This window comes from Agelaius tricolor, unplaced genomic scaffold (assembly GCF_023055355.1).
Source record: "Agelaius tricolor isolate 1412-34295 unplaced genomic scaffold, bAgeTri1.0.p SCAF_25, whole genome shotgun sequence".
In the NCBI taxonomy this organism is placed as follows: Eukaryota; Metazoa; Chordata; class Aves; order Passeriformes; family Icteridae; genus Agelaius; species Agelaius tricolor.
This window is the reverse complement of record NW_027269285.1, coordinates 7,457,513-7,474,965: the sequence shown is the minus strand read 5'-3', so window position 1 is coordinate 7,474,965 and position 17,453 is coordinate 7,457,513. Positions and strand designations below refer to the sequence as shown.

Sequence of the window (17,453 nt, the reverse complement as noted above, 5' to 3'; positions counted from 1 at the left end):
AAAATTACGTCTGTAAAACAGTACTGTGCATAAAGTCTTCAAACGTTTACCTGAAAGTTGCTCCTCCAAGCAACAAACTTGCTGTTGGACCAGCGTGGAGTATTTGGCATTTCAGTTGCATCTAAGCAGGAGCGGTGATGATCAACAACAACAACAACAGCCGAGGGGGCAGCTGTGTTGTACACGTGGCTGGGAAAATGATCCCGTTCCCGGTACTCGGTCACTGCCTGCCGAATGCAACCATTCACCCACCGGGCACCAATCCAGGGTCCGGGGGGCACAGATTCAGTGTCCAGGATTGTTGGCTCCGAAACAAAGGCAGGACCTGCAGTGGGGAGGAGCCCCCGTGCCCGAGCCCCCTCGCCGTGGCTCCTGCAGCCCTGGCCGGGCCGGAGGCGCTTTCGGGGCTCGGGACGGCGCTCCTGGGGCAGGTGAGCGGAGGCGATTTCCCCGCTGCTGGGCGGTATTTTCCAGTTCCCCAGCCGTGCCAGTCGCCGCCTCGCTGTTCCCCGCCAGCCCAGCGCTCCGGCCGGGATCACCGGGCACCGCCTGCAAGCAGGAAGCGCATCCCGGGGCGGCTCCACCCGGCCCCGCTCTGCTCCCGCCGCGGTCCCGGGGCTGCGCCGTGCCGGTGCCGCCGGAGGGGCGGGGAGGAGAGCGGGAGAAGGCGGGTGAAGGAGGGATAATGCGGGAGAAGGCGGGAGAAAGAAGCATAACGCGGGCGAAGGCGGGATAACTCCGAGGAGGCGGGACAGCTCGGGAGAAGGCGGGATAACGCCGAAGAAGGCGGGATAAGGCGGGATAACGGGAGAAGGCGGGATAACGAGGAGAAGGCGGGATAACGAGGCGGGATAACGCGAAACGAGCGGGACCGTCCCAGCAGCGCGGACGGTGGCGGCGCTATTGCGCTGCTCTCGCGAGACCCCCGCGCTGTGGCGCTGGGGCGGGCGGCGGCTCTCGCGAGAGCTGCGGCGCCGGAGCCAACATGGCGGAAGGTGAGGGGGGGAGCCCGGGTGAGGGGCCGGGCGGGGCCGGGGGCCGCGGCAGCCGGGGGCCTCCGCCGCTCCCGGGGCACCGCACTGTGAGGCTCCCGCCACTCTCCCGTGCGGGACGGGCTCGGCCCTGCCCGCGGCGGGCGGGGTGGGCCGCCCCCGAGGTGAGCGGGAGATAGCGGGGGCCGCGGGCGGACACCCCCGGGCGGGGCCGGCTGGCGCGGGCGGCTTTGCCTCTCAGGAGGGCGCTTGGGGTGGCCGTGGGCGGCGGGAACCGGCCGGGAGGTCCCGCCGAGCCCTCCCCGCGGGCTGTGGGTCGGGGGGCCGCAGGGGCTCCTGCCCGTGTCGTGGGGCTCATCCCGGCTTTCTCTGGAGCAGGGCGCGCTGCCGGTGCTGCAGCCTCCGGGCACTTGTGCCGGAGCCCTTTTGTCAGGCTCAGGTGAGGTTTGCAGAGCTCCTGGAGTGCTGCTGTTTTGCTTGAACTGTCAATCTCACCATTCCAATTGATTTAACGTAAAGGGATTTGGGAAAAATAAAACCCGCTTGGATTTTTACAGTTCTACTCGTTTCTGCAAGATAAGCTTCCTCTTTTTCTTGGGGGAAACGGAGTGTGCAAACAGAGCCAAAATGCTCCAAGTTACAAAGGAAATGAAGTTAGAGTGATGAAAGCAGAGCCTTCAACTCTCGAAGTGCAGCTCTTGGACAGTGGTGAAATTTTAGGAACACTTGTAGAATAAGATGGAGCAGATGCTGCTGGACTGGCATGCATCAGCTGAGAGGATGCTGTGGTCAAGCTGGTCTGATAAGTCCTTAGAGGAATGCCTAACTTCTTGTGTGCTGAAATACCATTGCTTCATATTTAGCTGACCAGCCTCTTGTGCTTGCTTTTAAGCCTTAATGACCCAGTTCTGGAAGGCTTTAGTTGGCTTCAGGTAGTGAAACTTTCTCCAAAGAGACCCTCAAGGATGTAAGGCTCTGGCTTAGGTTCCTCCTTTGCAGAACTAACCTGCAGCTGATACAAGCAAGCTCTGTTTCAGACAATATGTGGTTCTCAGAGATTCTTCCCTGCCTTAAGTAATTCTCTGATCTTTTGGCTGAATAAAGCACATGACCAATGAACGATCCTGTGTGAACTGGAATAACAAGCTGGAGTTGTCACCCTTCTCAGTTCCTTAGGTTGTGTTGGAACAGGGGCTCATTTTGTCCCTGCAAACGAGGTACCTACCTGCAGCCACACTTTTCTAGTTAAGAGCTACACTTGAATCAGCTGAAAAGTGAAAGCTCATTAAGGAAGGGAGCTTGTCAAGTTGTGCTTATTAGCTCAGAAGCCAAGTGCTTCTCATAAGGAAGTGTTGCCTCTGCCTAGAATAATCCTGCATCGATTTATTGCAATTGCTACCTGCAGATTGACTGAACATCTTCCTGTGTAATTTCTGGGTTCTGTACTGCTAATACAGGAGGTTTGCATGCAGGCATGGGTAAGAATTGTTGGATTAATCCTTGAGTGTAAAGAAGCAGTAGCTGTAGAGCTTTGGGGTGGTAAAGATCAAAAATAAGCAAAAGTGAGGAGGAACCAGAAAGCAATGACCTGTACATCCTTGGGAGATAAGGGTCTGAGTGTGGAGCAGTGGAGGGGGTAAGGAAATAATTTGGTTTTCTGAAATATTTCACTCAGTTCCACTTTGTAAGGAAACAAAGTTTATCTATGTGGCTTCTGGGACTGCTTTTGATGGGTGGAATGGGCTGTGTGATGGGTTCCACTAGAGCCTACCTCTAATTTTTGATATGTGCTATCTGTCTCCTTATTGCCTTTTGCCTCCCCATTTGCATTAACCTATTTGCTCCCGAGTACTTCTGTGCTTTGTCCTGGAAGAAAATGACAGCAGCCTTTCCTGAAATCCTCTTCAAAGCCTTTGATATGAAATATAAACTTCTGCCAGTTCATGAGATGCTGATCAGTCTGCCAGAAAGCTGTTAACAAAAGCTACTCTTATTTACCTGGACTGTGGCTCAGAAGAGGCATTTTGTGTTTTCTGCTCTGTTGAACCCAGGTATCCTCCTCACTGAGGCTTTGGGGTTGGTGTTTAGCCAGAGGTTAATGGTACCTGACTCAGCCTGTCCTTTCAGTGTCTTGAGGCAAGGACCATCATTCAGTGTGTGTGTGTGTGTGTGTGTGTGCCTGCAGTAATTGTGTCTTTTATTTGCTCACTCCTTAAGTGAGCAGTTTATAGGGAAAGCTGAGCCTTTGCTCTTGTGCTGTAAATGTTGATTAACTGGACCTTGAGAACTCTCTTGAATGTGCATTTGAAATGTGCTGTAAGATCAAACACTGTCCTCAAGTCTAGCTACTACACACCATGTGTGCAGGTTGTCATGTAGAATAAGAGAAACTTTTTATTTTACAGTTCTTGCCGTTGGTACAGTAAGCAAATACCTGTTAGCCCTTCTCACTGAGTTTGCAGGGAGCATATGGTGTCAGTGTGAAAGCAAGAGTTCCCAAAGCTTTGCTTCTTGGAGGTACTTTCACTGCTGCTGGGGATTGTCTGGGATTGCCCTGAGAGCAGCGTGATGAGCTGGATTGTTGGTCATGCACAAAGCTCCAGCTGCTGCTCTTTGGGGGTTTAAGGTAATTCTGCATTGTATCCTAGTGATCTCAGGCTCATTTGGAGCTAGTGAGCTGACTTTGGTAAAATGTCAGTCTTTATCATGGTATGAATTCTTTATTCCCACCTTTGCACTCACATGCTTTGGTGGAAGATGCAGGATTTCTGTAGGGTGGTGCATGCAATGAGCTTCATTAGGCAGCTTCTTATTCCTAGCATTTGAATTTGTATGCCATCTAAAAATCTTTCTGGATAAACAATGGTGCTGTTCATACACTAAGTTTTGGTGCAGTTCTCAGTGTCTTTTGCTCTGGGCTCCTGTCAGACTCCTGCTCTAACAGTAGGACTTGCCTTGTGCCCCACCACTATCCTTATGGAGAAATGAGGAAGGAGTAGTTGCTCAAGGGACATGTCCTTCTAGTTCTGGGAACACCAAAACTGCATTCATCTTCACATAGAAACACTGACCACAGCAGGATTTCAAACCCTCCTGGAGGCTTGGTGTGGTGCTGATGGCACAATTCTGAAATCAGAGCATATTTCAGTAGAAAGAGAAAGGTTTCCCAAAGGAGGTGGTATCTCTGAAATTTTGAAGGATGAAGTTAATAAAAAGGCTGTTGAAGGAAGTACCTGCCAAACCTGCTTATGTAGCATTAACTGAAAAATAAAATGGGATATGTTGCCTTTTGTTTACCCATTAGAAAAGTTGTTAAGCTAAGAGAATTCTGAGGCAGCATTTGCTGCAGGGTCTGTAGAGGACAGGCTAAACAAGGTGCTCTGGCTGCAGCAGAGGCACAGACTGGTGCTCTGCCCTGGGGACCTGTGTCACAGCAGGGCCAAGGTCAGCTGCACTGTGGAACTTTTCTGCAGGAGCAAGAGGAAAACACCCATCAACAGAGCTCAGTTTCTCCTTGTTTGTTCTAGTGATGTTTAGTAAATATTTTAGAAAAGTCTTTGAAATATGAACTCCTGGCTAGTAGGGAGTAATCTTGTAGGAACTTTCCCACCTAAAATCACTGGTTAGCATCCAAATTTATCCTCTCCCTGCCCCCTCTTATTTTAGGATTGGTCTGGGATTTGGCCTTACTTGAAAAATCAACTTAATGATAGGGGGAAGATAATGAAGCCCTGTGATTGATAGCAAACATACAGTTTTTGCAACTAGTCCATAAATAAGCACTTATAAGTTGGATTTGTTTTAAATACCTGTACAGCTGTTTCCTTCCAGCAGTGAGGTGTAGAGGTTTTTAATGGGGGTGGCCTGGGTTGATTTACCCCAGCATGTTGTGGAGTGGCCAGTTAAGTGTGGTGGAAAAGTGGGATGGAAATACCTGTTCAAGGGTCAGATTCCCAGTGCTCTTGCTGTGCTGATCCTTAGCTGGAATAGCCATCATGGACTTGGCTCCATTTGTGATGCCTTAGCAGTGGAGGAGTGTGTGTGCCAGCAGGAAGTTGTTTTATAGACTTTTGACTGGCCTTTAGCACATGGATTCTGGGGACAATCTGTTTTCCACTCTAGCCACTTTTGGGGAGTTTCTTAGCTGACAGGTTGAGGAGTTCTAAACAGCTCAGTTAAATACTCTGAGGTAGATATAGTGCTTTAGCAGCTGTTCTGATGCTTATTTGTGGTTTAAGTATTAGCTGAAAAGTCAAACAGCATCTGAACTAGGCTGAAAAAATGAGTAAGAACCAAAGACTTAGTTCTCATAATTCCCACAGAAATGGACTCCATGGCTTTAGGAACTTTATGGCATTTCTAACAAAACAGAATTCAGAACTTTCTTTGTAAGTGGCTCTTATCACTGTTAGGATTTTTCAATGTGTTTATGAAAATGATACCAAATAGAAGGTTTAATAGTGGGGGTGAGATGCTTTGGAAAAGGAGGGACTGTCCTTGGAGTGTTGTAATTAAACAACTTGTGCAATCTGAGGGTGAAATTACCTGTGGTGTTTGTGAGGGTCCCCAGGACGAGGTGAGAGATGGGAATTTGACTCCATGTTCTCAGAAGGCTGATTTATTATTTTATTATATTATATTATATTACAAGAATGCTATACTAAAACTATACTGAAGAAAGAGAAAGGATACAAGAAACCTTAACAAGAATGAATAATAAAAACTCATGACTGACTCAGAGAGTCCAAGACAGCTGATGGTGATTGGTCATTAATGAAAACAATTCACATGGAACCAATCAAACATTCACCTGTTGCTAAACAATGTCCAGACCACATTCCAAAGCAATCAATTGTTTTCATTCTTTTCTGAGACTTCTCAGCTTCCCAGGAGAAAATCCTGGGCAAAGAGGATTTTTCAGAAAATATCATGGTGCCAATTACCCTCAGATGCCAGACAGAGGTGTGCATCTCTCTTAGCCTTGCAGTAACACTGTGTGCCTTGCAGAGGAGGTGGCCAAGCTGGAGAAGCACCTGCTGCTCCTCCGCCAGGAGTATGTGAAGCTGCAGAAGAAACTTGTTGATACAGAAAGGAGGTGCAGCCTTCTGGCTGTGGAGGCCAACCAGGACAATGCCAGCGACACCTTCATCAGTCGGCTTCTGGCCATTGTGGCTGAGCTCTACCAGCAGGAGCAGTACAGGTAAGGAGCCCCCTCTGGGCAAGGGGAATTGATTACAGGAGCCTTTGGTTTTCTTGACTGCACAGGGTCCTGCTCTTAGACAAGGAAAATTCTCCCTGCTGGGTGTGAGCAGAGTCCTAAGTTGCAGTTGTGGATGGAAGAGCATGCCAAGGTTGTGGCATACTGAATTCTTGAAGTGAGAGCTCTAAGCACAAGTTCAGAGAAAATTAACCACAATCACTGTCAGCAGCAAAGCTTGCTTTGAGGAGAAGGAGTTTTGAACTGAACCATACTTAATTGATGGATTAATTACACAATGTGTCTGGAAAAACTGTTCCTTTCTTGAAAGGCTTTGTCCTAAAACGTTTTCAGTGCTGTATTCCTGTTGTGTGTGAAGAAGCCTGATTAAATTGGCTTGCCTAATTTTGTTAGTGATGTATGTTACTTAGTGATACAATGTATTTTTGAATCTCAACACAAAATTCTAGTTACTAGTTTCTTTTCCATAGGCACAGTAAGGATCCCTTCCATGTTCTAGATCCCTGAGCTGATTAAGATCTGAGACTACTATGATATTTATCAGTTTATTTGCTGTTACTGAAAGCAATGCCAATATAGTAGAGGAGTTTGGTCATGTAAGGGAAAATCCATTTTAGTTAAGATTTCCTTGCACCAGCATCTCTTCCTGAGCCTGAGAAAAGGCTCTGTGCTTGCAAGAGCTTACTTTTACTGCTGGGTAAAAGATTTGTTAGGTAGTATATGTCAGAATAGTTGGAGCATTTTATTTCTGTTCATCTTAGCTTTAAAGGCATTGAATAGTTGTCTCAAAGGGCCTACATATCACAGAATGAGAAAAGTAGCAGGTCCCAGTGTAGGTTTCACTAGGGAACATCTCTGTGTGCTGTAGTTTATAGCAGTGCTTTGATTTGGCAAATGGTCTGGAAAGCACAGTCAGAACCTACACAGTCAGAACATGTGCAAGCCATGGGATTTCCAAATGAGCAGGGCAAGTGGATAACCTGGTGTAAAGGGTCAGGATGAAATGGGTGTTCTTGCCAGCTGGTCTCCCTTGAACTGGGGATTCTGCCTTGTACTCAGCCTCCTGTCAAACAGCATTGTTCTCTTGCTGGTCTTGCCTGAAAGCATTGCTGCTCAGCTGACAGTATTGGTATGGACACTGTGACATAAATATTTAACTTCAGCATTGTTGGCTTTTCCTAACTTCTACAATAATTCTCTTGCTGTTTATTCTGAAATGGTTTAAAAAGCCAAACCAACCAAGCACTTGAAGTATGAATGACTCATTGCATTTCTCCCTAGAAAAATATGAATTGTCATTTGATAACATGTTCTGCTTAACCAGTTGTGTTTTAATGTCTCAAACAACTCGAACCTGAATATGGATACCCAGATACAGATACCATGGAGATGCTGAATCTATACATACCTAGGTGCAGGAGAAGTCTGCATAATACATGGTTGTGGTTTTTTCTCCTCTCAGTGATCTGAAGATAAAGGTTGGGGACAAGCACATCCGTGCTCACAAATTTGTCCTGGCGGCGCGCAGCGATTCGTGGAGCCTTGCCAACCTTGCCTCAACAGAGGAGCTGGATCTGTCAGGTCAGTCACTGCTGAGTAATGTGATGCCTCAGTTGTCTTTAGGGTGACTTGTGAGAGGGCCTGCTGGGAGAAGGTTACTGAAGTGCCTTCCAGTCTGCTGCTGAGCACTAAAAGTGGTGCTCGATCTGTTGATTGCCGAGCTCTCTTTCTGGAGTGGTAGTGAGCTTGTGAAGTGGGTGCTAGTGGTAGTTCAATCAATAACCTGCCTTCTTTCTCTTTAACAAACAGGGGTTGAGATTGGTGGCCTGTTTGTCTTTTCTAGAGTCAACTAAACATAATGAAAAACAAATCTATATGGAGGAGCTTGACTTCTTCCTTTTTGAGGAAGGACAGGGCTTTTTGAGGTAGTGTGCATAATTTCTCTGAAGCGTGTCATGGAAATACCTTGCTGCTTGTTAACACGGTGTGTGTGGGAAGTGAATGCAAGTACTGATGTGTTACTGAAATTGTTTGCTTTGGCACTTTGATACCTTTGTAAAACAGGTGAGGAAGAGAACTTTTCTAACAGCCCATCTTCTACACGAGTGTTTTGTTCTGTTGTAGCTGTTTCTTGCATGTACTTACACTGGGCAGTGCTTCTGCAGGTTGAACCTCTCAAAAGGCTTTTCTGTACTTAACAGTGTAGGAGAGCCCTATACAATTAATTAGTGAGCAATAAAAGCAGGTATGAAGTTAAGCAGGCTTGCTGACTGGCATGTTGAATGTTAAGCATTGGCTTCACGTTCTGCACTTAATCTCATAGTGAATTCTAAGTGCAGACAAACTGGAAAGTAGCAAGTCACAGCAAGCTGGTTTTATGGGACAGCACAGGCTTCCTTGCAACACCATTGGTGGATCCTTCTGCAGCCACAAGAAAACAGATGCCAAGGAGTTTTGAAACTGAGTGCTGTGCTAACAAAAATAATTACTAAAAAGCTCTTATGTTAATTGTAGTGTCATTACAAGTGGCAGTCCAAAGCATTTCTAGGTCCACATCTAAGCTAGCCTGAGAATCTGAAATGTAACTGCTGTCTTACATGTTTAACAATGCAAACACTGCTTAAATATCTGTTAGTAAATGATACTTTCCACTGTAAAATTGCATTATTGATTAAAAAAAAATTGATAAATGGCACAAGGATTAGCTTATGAAGTAACTGGAGGAAGATACAAGCTGTTCCCTGCAAATTGTTTTCTTAAGGGGTTCTCTTAAGAATTTGCAGGCTAAGATTGCCTGAATCTTATCTTCAGAATGCAGGCAGCATTTGAGATTGAGCACTTTTAGAGTTCATGTAATCTGTAGAATTTTCTAATCTTTAAAAGAGTAGAAAGACACGAACACATGTTCTCTTATTGAGAGGGAGAAAATGCACTCTTACCTCTGCCAAGGCAGAGCTGATAGTACATCTCAAGTAGGCTCTCTGATTGCTTTGAGTTTGGCAAAAAATACTTGTCTTACTAAACCCTTGTGATTCCTGAGAGGCAGTCTGCATGCCAAGTACTTCTACTACTCTGAGATAATCTGGGCCAACCCTCCATCTGAAGGAGATGTTTTAGGATGGGTATTTCTGGTTCTTTAAGGTTTTTCATTCAAAATATTTTTTTAAAGAACAAAGCAGCTCAAAGAACTAAGGTTAATTTTTAAAATGGATGGTATTTCTGTTGTGATTGATCTGATCTTCTGAAGTTATTCTTATCTATATCCTTGTAAGATGGATTGTCATTTTAATTGTGAGTGAGTGACAAAGGTTCTTGGCCACTGGGCTTGTGTAGTGTCCCATGGTGTGATTTTCTGGTTTTCTCACTGTATAAAAGCATCAGTTTGTGATCAGTCTTGTAAAGACCTGAAATCTAACCAGCTTCTTAAACTGGATTTTTTGTACTTCTCCTAGAAATGGCTACCAGCAGTTTGAAATGCTTTGTAGTTACTACCAAGGTGTACCAAGGTGTAAGTACCTTGCTTGGAATGCAGCAGTTCATAACATATGGCTGTTAAATGAAAAAGGGCTTTGTTCCTGTCAGGTGTGGATGTGCATTGGGCCATATGTGAGGGACCAAGGACTTTATAAGGGCCCTTAAATGTGCAGCACTGGTGTAGCAGGTAGATGTTACAGTGCTCCCTGCATTCTGCACAGTGGCACAGTGTAAGGAGGTTTTCCTGCTTGGTGCCAGCACTGTTACTCAACTTCTGACCAATTTCACTCATTTTGACATTTTGAACAAAGTACAGTTTCAAAACAAGACTATCTTTTTCTTTTTTATGGTAGCTGTGACTTTTAGAAGTCAAAGGAATAGCAACTACTAGGATAGGTGATTGTTTTTAAGTATTTTATTAATCCTGTTGCTCCCTGTTCCAGATGCTGACCCAGAGGTAACCATGGCAATGCTGAGGTGGATCTACACAGATGAACTTGAGCTAAGAGAAGATGATATCTTCTTGACAGAGCTCATGAAATTAGCTAATAAATTTCAGCTCCAGCTGCTTAGGGAAAGGTGAGTCTTAGTAAATATACTTCAACTCTTAAACCTTGTTTGAACAGAAATAAGATGATAGCTGCTGGCAATAGGATAAAATTATGCTTTTTCAAAGTCTTGAGCTTTTAATAATACAGCATGTCATTCAGTTTATCAGGGGAAATGAAGCATTGCACTAGAGTTAAACTGTAGCAGACTTCTCATAGGTTTTATGTTTACTTTTCAGTTCTTCTCCCAGCCAAACTAATAACTCTAATCTGCTGTTGAGAGATCAGTAGGATAGCATCAGGTTCAGGAAAGTTGCAAGAAAAGAATTGTTAGAGAATGCTAGGATGAATCAATGGCAGTTAGTTTGCAGTATTAAAGTGGCACAGGTGTAATTTTTGTAACTTCTGTGCATTTTGTGCAACCTTTCTTCAGAAATGAGGTTAGTGTAACAGTATGGTACTTCCCTAGTCTGAGACTGATTACACTGAGGCACTAGGGGCTGTGTTGTTATCTTCAACTCTTTGGGGTGTTCCAAACCGTTTAGAGTCAGTGAGAAGCCTGAATGTACAAATTGAAACCTCCTCAAGTTGTGTACAACTTCAAAGCCTTCAATTTAGTCAAAGTACCCTTTGATAGAATAATCCTTTGCCCAAGGGATGTCTGTAGCAGTACATGACATTCATAAGCTGTGATTTGTGTGCCTTCAATGTGAAGCAACTAAATTGCTGTCAAGTGTTCTGACCAGAGGAGTTGAAATCTGTAAGGCCAATGCTAAAACTGCTTCAAGCCTTGTACCAGCCTGAAAGCTGCTCTTTAGTTGTGCTGTGAACTTAGCACTTGTCTGGTCAGTAGTCCAGTGACAGGTCCATGTGTAGGATACCATTCATAATTATGAGATGTTTTTGTAGGTATAGAATCACTGAATAATGGAATTGTTTAGGCTGGAGAAGACCACTAAGATAGAGTGGCCAAGAGCCCAGCACTGCCAAATCCATCATTAACTGCATCCCCAGGTGCCACATCTACACATCTGTGAAATCCTGCAGGGATGGTGACTCCACCCTGCCCCAGGCAGCCTGTGCCAGTGCCTGGGTACCCTTGCAGTGAAGACATTGCTCCTAATGTCCAACCTCAACAGCCCCTGCTTGTGATCACTGTAGCACATCTTCCCTACTTCATGGCAGTGAATGAACTGCAGTTTGTGCCCTTGGGAGAGCTGGGATGGATCTCTACTTGCACATCCTGCAGTGTGGTGTTATCATGGGACCTTGGCTAGGTGGATTCTGATAGAAGTCTGCTCTTGGGGGAGGTGTCTTCTAGGGATGCTGATGAAAGTATATTTATGTAGTTCAGGCTTCTAGTAAAGCTAGTCCATGCCATATTCTACCAGCATCAATGAAAAACAGTGTTAGGACTCTGTTACAGCATGGGACAGTAATTAAGTAAAGCTTTTTGATGACTGCCCACTGGCTTTCCTGTTTTGACAGATGTGAAAAAGGAGTGATGTCACTGGTTAATGTCAGGAACTGCATCCGTTTCTATCAGACTGCTGAGGAGCTCAGTGCCAGCACCCTCCTCAACTACTGTGCTGAGATCATTGCTAGCCACTGGGTGAGTCCTGGCCTGAGGAAGCAAGATGAGAAATGTTTGCATATTCCAGAAACTCACTGGGAGGATTTTGCTTACCTTACCACACTGTCTGACCTCTGGTAGTTGGTCAATTGTCCTGAGAACATCTTAGTGAGGAGGAGTCACTTCCACCCAAAGACTTGTTCTGTTGGTTGGAAATACTTCACTGTACAAAGTGTCTCAGTTTCCTAAACATGAAGAAGATACAAGGGACTGTCTCCTAATAAACAAGAGGGTTGTTTATCAAATCTGGGCTTCAAAGTGTTTATAAGTTCATCCATAGTTGGTCTCTGTCTATGGAGATCACAAATCCCAGGCCTGCTTTTACTTCTCTAAAAATAGTTCATGGAAGCCAGGGCAATTTATCTTCTGTAATGGAGAGAAAGGCAGCCAGTCTTGCAACCAACTTGGAAGTTTCACTTGCTCTGATCTCCTATTTTGAGGAAAGTTTGATTAACTGAGTAATGAATTAGCCTTTAAAATAAGACTTGTCAGCAGTAGACTTGAGGGGGCTTTAGGTTATTCTAAATCTAAAATGCATACTCTAGATGTGGAGGTTTCTTTCCTTGGCTAATTTGAAGACAGAGGGAAGTGTTTTAATATGTTAATACATAAAAAAGGTTATTATATGTGAACCTGTGGGTCAGCAGTTTTAACTCTTGACTTTCTACTTGACTCCTAAATTTTGATGCTTACCTCTACCTGGAAATGAAGTTGCTTCTGTTTAGTCAAATGAGCACTAACTTAGATCTAAGATATTTTCATTCCTAAGCTTCTGTTTACTTTTATTCATAATTTTATGAATCAGTCTTCAATAGTTGTAGGACTTTTTGTCAGTGTTAAGAATAAGTTAGTAGAGGATTATTTTAAAAACTGGATGTTAATCCACCATAGTAGAATTAAAAGGCTACTTTTCCATGTCTGTAGACAAAGGAATAAAAATTTCACTAACTGATCTTGAAACTAAAGTGCAAGATTTGAAACTTCCTGATTGTTTCTTCCTAATCTTAAAAGACTATATGGGATTGTTCTTGCCAAAATGTTATCCAAATTGAACTTTTAACTGAACTTGTTTTGTGAACTTGAGAATTACATTGTGCAATGCCTTGTCCATAAATAAAACAGGAGTGTTGCTTACCCTTCTCTTTTTGAACTGCTCCTAGGATGACTTGCGTAAAGAAGACTTCAGCAGCATGAGTGCTCAGCTGTTGTATAAAATGTTCAAGTCCAAGACAGAATATCCCTTGCATAAGGCCATTAAAGTTGAGAGAGAAGATGTAGTCTTTTTGTATCTTATTGAAATGGATTCTCAGGTACAGTGAGACTGACTTGATCTGTCTAGAATTTGATGTTTCAAATAACCAGTTCCTAAGTTCCTGTCTGAACCTTGTTAGTGATTTTTGTCACCAATTCTTATTTGCATGTTTAGCATTGCCACAGCTACTTCTGTGGCTGTAATGGAGATCTATCTAGCAGTAGCTACACAAGGACATAATTTAGAAGTGATTCATAATGCTTAAAACATCTTGCATGCAACAGAATATATCTAATAAAATCCATTACCTGATATTGCTATGCCCATTTAAATGTGAGTGGTTATAATAGACAACTCTGCTGCATCATGGCAGTTCAGTAAGAATCATTTCCTTGAACAACTTTTCTGTTGAAAGCTGAAGTAAAAGCTTGTTCTGCTTGGATGAAAACTCCAAACAAATAGCAAATAAATTGTCCCCCAACAAAGGGCAGGGAATAATTATTCAAATACTTTTAATGGCAGTTGGCTGTGGTTTTGTTGTAGCTTCCTGGGAAGCTCAATGAATTGGATCACAATGGAGATCTTGCTCTGGATCTAGCCCTGGCCCAAAGATTGGAGAGTATTGCAACTACACTGGTCAACTACAAGGCTGATGTAGATAGGGCAGACAAGAGAGGCTGGAGTCTGCTCCATAAAGCCATCCAGAGAGGTAAGTAGATGGCATGTGAAGCTGTGTTAACTTCCAGTTGTTCCCAGTGTGGAATATATATTTCAAAGTCTATTCCTGTGTCATGTTGTAGTTGGCATGGCAGTTAGAAAATTGCAGTGAAGTATGAACTTTGTCCTGTTGTGGTTTTTTTGGTTTTTTTAAACACAAAAGCAAACAGACTGATATTTGAGATCTGAGAACCAGTCTGCTGGCTGGGAAACTTATGCTGTGTGAAATCCAGGTGCAATCTAGTATAACATTGCCTGCTAAAAGAAGACACACAGGCAGACACTGGGAGTATTCTAATATGACAGTATTCTTTCTGACAAAGAGTTGAATTGGGCACCACAACATAAGGGTCACAAAGATGAAGTCTTTTCCTAGACTTGGGTTGAATGCAGCATATTCCTCTTTGAGGTATGGTTAACAGTGAGGGTCCTCACTACTGCACAGCAGTTTCAGAAGAGGAAAATCTGACTGAAAGAAGATGAGGAGCAGGTGGAGGTACCTCTGTCCAGCCTAAATATTTTCAAAGCTCCAGTGCAGTTATCAGAGTAGAATCTGAGTACAACTACATGATTATGTTGAGCTGTTCTCCACCTTAGAGTGGAAAATGCATCTGATGAGAACTGGAGCCCAGCAGGTTCTGGTTGCCATGGCCACAGTACTCTGAAGGGTTTGGATCAGCAGCATCTTGGCCTGTGGTCAAAGTGTGGTAAAAATCTGCAGCAAACACCTTGTGCTGCTCCTTATTTCTGCAGTGTCTTTGGCAGCTCTGTTCCAGAAAGTTTATTTCTAGCACCAAACTGTCTAAAGTAGAGAAAGAAGTTGGGAGCTGTATTTTAAGTTCACAAAATTTGAATTAATCTCCTACATGTCTGAACAGGGTGATACTGGCATCTGATCTGTGAGTGAGACTTCAGCTGCAGGAGTAGGAGACACTGTAGGCATAGGTCAGTGTGTGGTGGCTGCAGCCCTAGAAAACACTGGATTTCCAGCAGGCTGCTCTTCATTCTTACTGCTGGCATTTGTCTCTAGTTCTAATGTCTGCTTTCAGTCTGAGCTAGAGCTCTGAGAATAAACACTTGCTTTTCAGTAACCACAGCTTCAGTGAATTAATCACAGTTAACAATCACATGCTCTGGAAATGGAGCTAAAGCAAACTGTCTGCACTTGCCACATGATTCTTACTACTTATGATCACTGAAAAGTGGGGGAATGTTTGATATGGAAATCAGAAAATGGGACTTCTGTTTTTGTTGGCAGAGATAATCCAGCACTATAGATTGAAACACTGTTCTTTGTTCTCTGATCTTGCATTCAGGCCAAGCAAAACGTGAATATGTCTCTGCAAAGTAGCCTTTGAAGCAGGGGCAGCTAGTATTTTCCTGAAGTTATACTTTGCATTGTTGTTTCAAGTTCAAGGTTTCATGTGTTGAAGTGGGTCTAATCAAGAAGGAGTTTTGGGAATGCTGTGCATGGTGGGTGTGCACTGCTGAAGCCCTTTACCCTGTGTATGCACAAGGGCCTGGATTTCCAAGAGCAAAGGCAGTGTTATTACTTGTTTATGTGGTAACACTTGATAGACTGACTTGAACTGGAAACTTTTGACTAGTGCCTTGGAATAGTACCTGTTGTTCAAAAAAGACTTTTGTGTTTAGTAGCACAGTTTGTCCAATGTTTTATTAAAGCAACAATGGATTTATCTTGATAGAGGAATGAGCAAAGTCAGTATCTCTATAACAGTAAGCTGCTGTGAGAGCTTGAGTCCCAGGTAACCTTGGGCAAAACACTTTTTCCAAGGGCTTGTTGTGAAATATTTTAATCCTGACTTTGCTGTGAAGCATTGTTGAGGTTGCCTGTTGCTGGGGCATCCTAGGAGCAGATATTGTGTTGGAATGAATGTATGGTATGGAGTGAAGTCATGTGCACCTGTTTCCTGGAGTATAAAATATATAGGCTGCATATATCCATTAATAACCTTGTTTTGTTTGACAAAAGGAGATAAATTTGCTGCAAACTTTCTCATTAAAAATGGTGCCCGTGTGAATGCTGCTACACTGGGAGAGCAGGAGACTCCTCTGCACCTTGTGGCATCCTACAGCCCCAAGAAGCACTCACCAGATGTCATGGCAGAGATGGCACAGATTGCACAGTCCCTCCTGCAGGCAGGAGCCAATCCAAACATGCAGGACAACAAAGGCAGGTAAATACTGGGGGAAGCAAAGGGCTGCCAGTGTAACAGACAATGCTGTGGTGATCAGATGCAGCCTCCTAAGAACCTGTTCAGGTCTTGCAGCAAAGTACAGCTGATGCTGGAAGCAGGAGCTCATTTACCCAATTTGAGACTTGTTGGTAGCACTCAAAGTAGAAAGCTGTGCAGGCTGAATGGTACCTTGTCATGGCAAATTAAACACAGCCCAGCTACAGAAAGCTGGGGTGAGTTGATAGTGTTAGAACACATGGAATACAGTTAAATTGCCTATATCACTGAATGATAAAAGCTAACTAAGATGACAAATAGTATACCTGAAGCTGTCAGGAAAACCAAAATGTTCTCAAAAATGCCAGTGTGTTTCTACAGTGTGTTTGTCTGAAGTGTAGGGACTGTAAGTTTTTCCACAGGTTAGGTTAGGCTGGCAAGCAAGTTTATAAAATAATATAGAAGACTTGGAATATATCAGCTGCATGATTCTGATAGGTGAAGCTGTTGTGCTTCTTCCTTTAAAGTTACTTCTTACATGAATGAGTTCCTTACTACCAAATTAATTGGAGTCATGTTCACTAAAAGTTTAGATTTCTCTTTCTTTTATGAAATGCTTGTGCCCTTCTCCTTTTAGCAGAGATGAAAGCCTGTAGTTCTCTAGGGGCATGTTGGTGGCTGGGGCCAGAGTCTGCAGTGTCTCACTCATTCCTGCTGTGACTGTTCTCTGCTCCAATTCCAGGACCCCCTTGCACGTGTCCATTGTGGTCAGGAATGAGCCTGTGTTCAGCCAGCTCCTGCAGTGCAAGCAGTAAGTCTCACATGAATGTAAAATGCACTGAGGTTACCTTGGACAGTGAAAATGTGAAAACTGGTTTAACAACTCTTCTGTGCCTTTTTGCCTTATAGTAAGAGTAGTAAGAACTTAGGATGCAAAAGTGTAAAGGCTTTGCATAAGTGAGGTGCTAAAACCATATCAGAAGCCATCTAAGTTTTTGCCCTGCTGAAGCAGCAAAGTAAAGAAGCAGCAAACTGCATCTCTGTGTTTTATAAAGAGACTGAAATAATTCCAGAGGTGAAGGTTGATTTTTAGTGGAGCTAAAAGGGGTAATAACACTCTTGAAATATCTCAATATATTCATGAGTTCAACTTGGGTTCTGCTTAGAGATGACTTCTTAGGGTGGTGAAGTAGAAGACTTCATTTGACTCAGTTTCATTGCAGCTGAATTTGCAGCTCTTGTGCACAGCTGCACAAGGGAATTTGCCTCTTTGTTACACCTGGTGGGAGCCCAAATCTACCAGGGATTCTACACTTCCCTAGGAGCAATGAGCCTGAATCTAGTAGTCACTGAAAGGTGCTGTGGTTGTTTCAGAGTATTCACAAATTCTCTGAAGTAACTGGATCTACAGTAGCTTCTTAGCA

The 17,453-nt window shown here is 43.8% G+C and overlaps 1 protein-coding gene across 2 annotated transcripts in view; it reads left to right on the top strand.

The window, feature by feature from the left end:
• Positions 1–825: 825 nt before the first annotated feature.
• Positions 826–17,453, top strand: part of ANKFY1 (ankyrin repeat and FYVE domain containing 1) — a 32,652-nt gene continuing 16,024 nt past the window's right edge. Inside the window, exons 1-9 of one of the 2 annotated variants that reach the window (XM_071448107.1) lie at positions 826–995; positions 6,000–6,192; positions 7,673–7,791; positions 10,128–10,263; positions 11,721–11,844; positions 13,026–13,175; positions 13,661–13,826; positions 15,828–16,032; positions 16,772–16,840. In XM_071448107.1, coding sequence (XP_071304208.1) covers positions 986–995; positions 6,000–6,192; positions 7,673–7,791; positions 10,128–10,263; positions 11,721–11,844; positions 13,026–13,175; positions 13,661–13,826; positions 15,828–16,032; positions 16,772–16,840 — 1,172 coding nt within the window. In that variant the 5' untranslated portion in view covers positions 826–985. Of the gene's footprint in view, positions 996–5,999; positions 6,193–7,672; positions 7,792–8,013; positions 8,136–10,127; positions 10,264–11,720; positions 11,845–13,025; positions 13,176–13,660; positions 13,827–15,827; positions 16,033–16,771; positions 16,841–17,453 lie in introns of those variants that run through there. The other variant, XM_071448108.1, reaches the window with a different exon arrangement.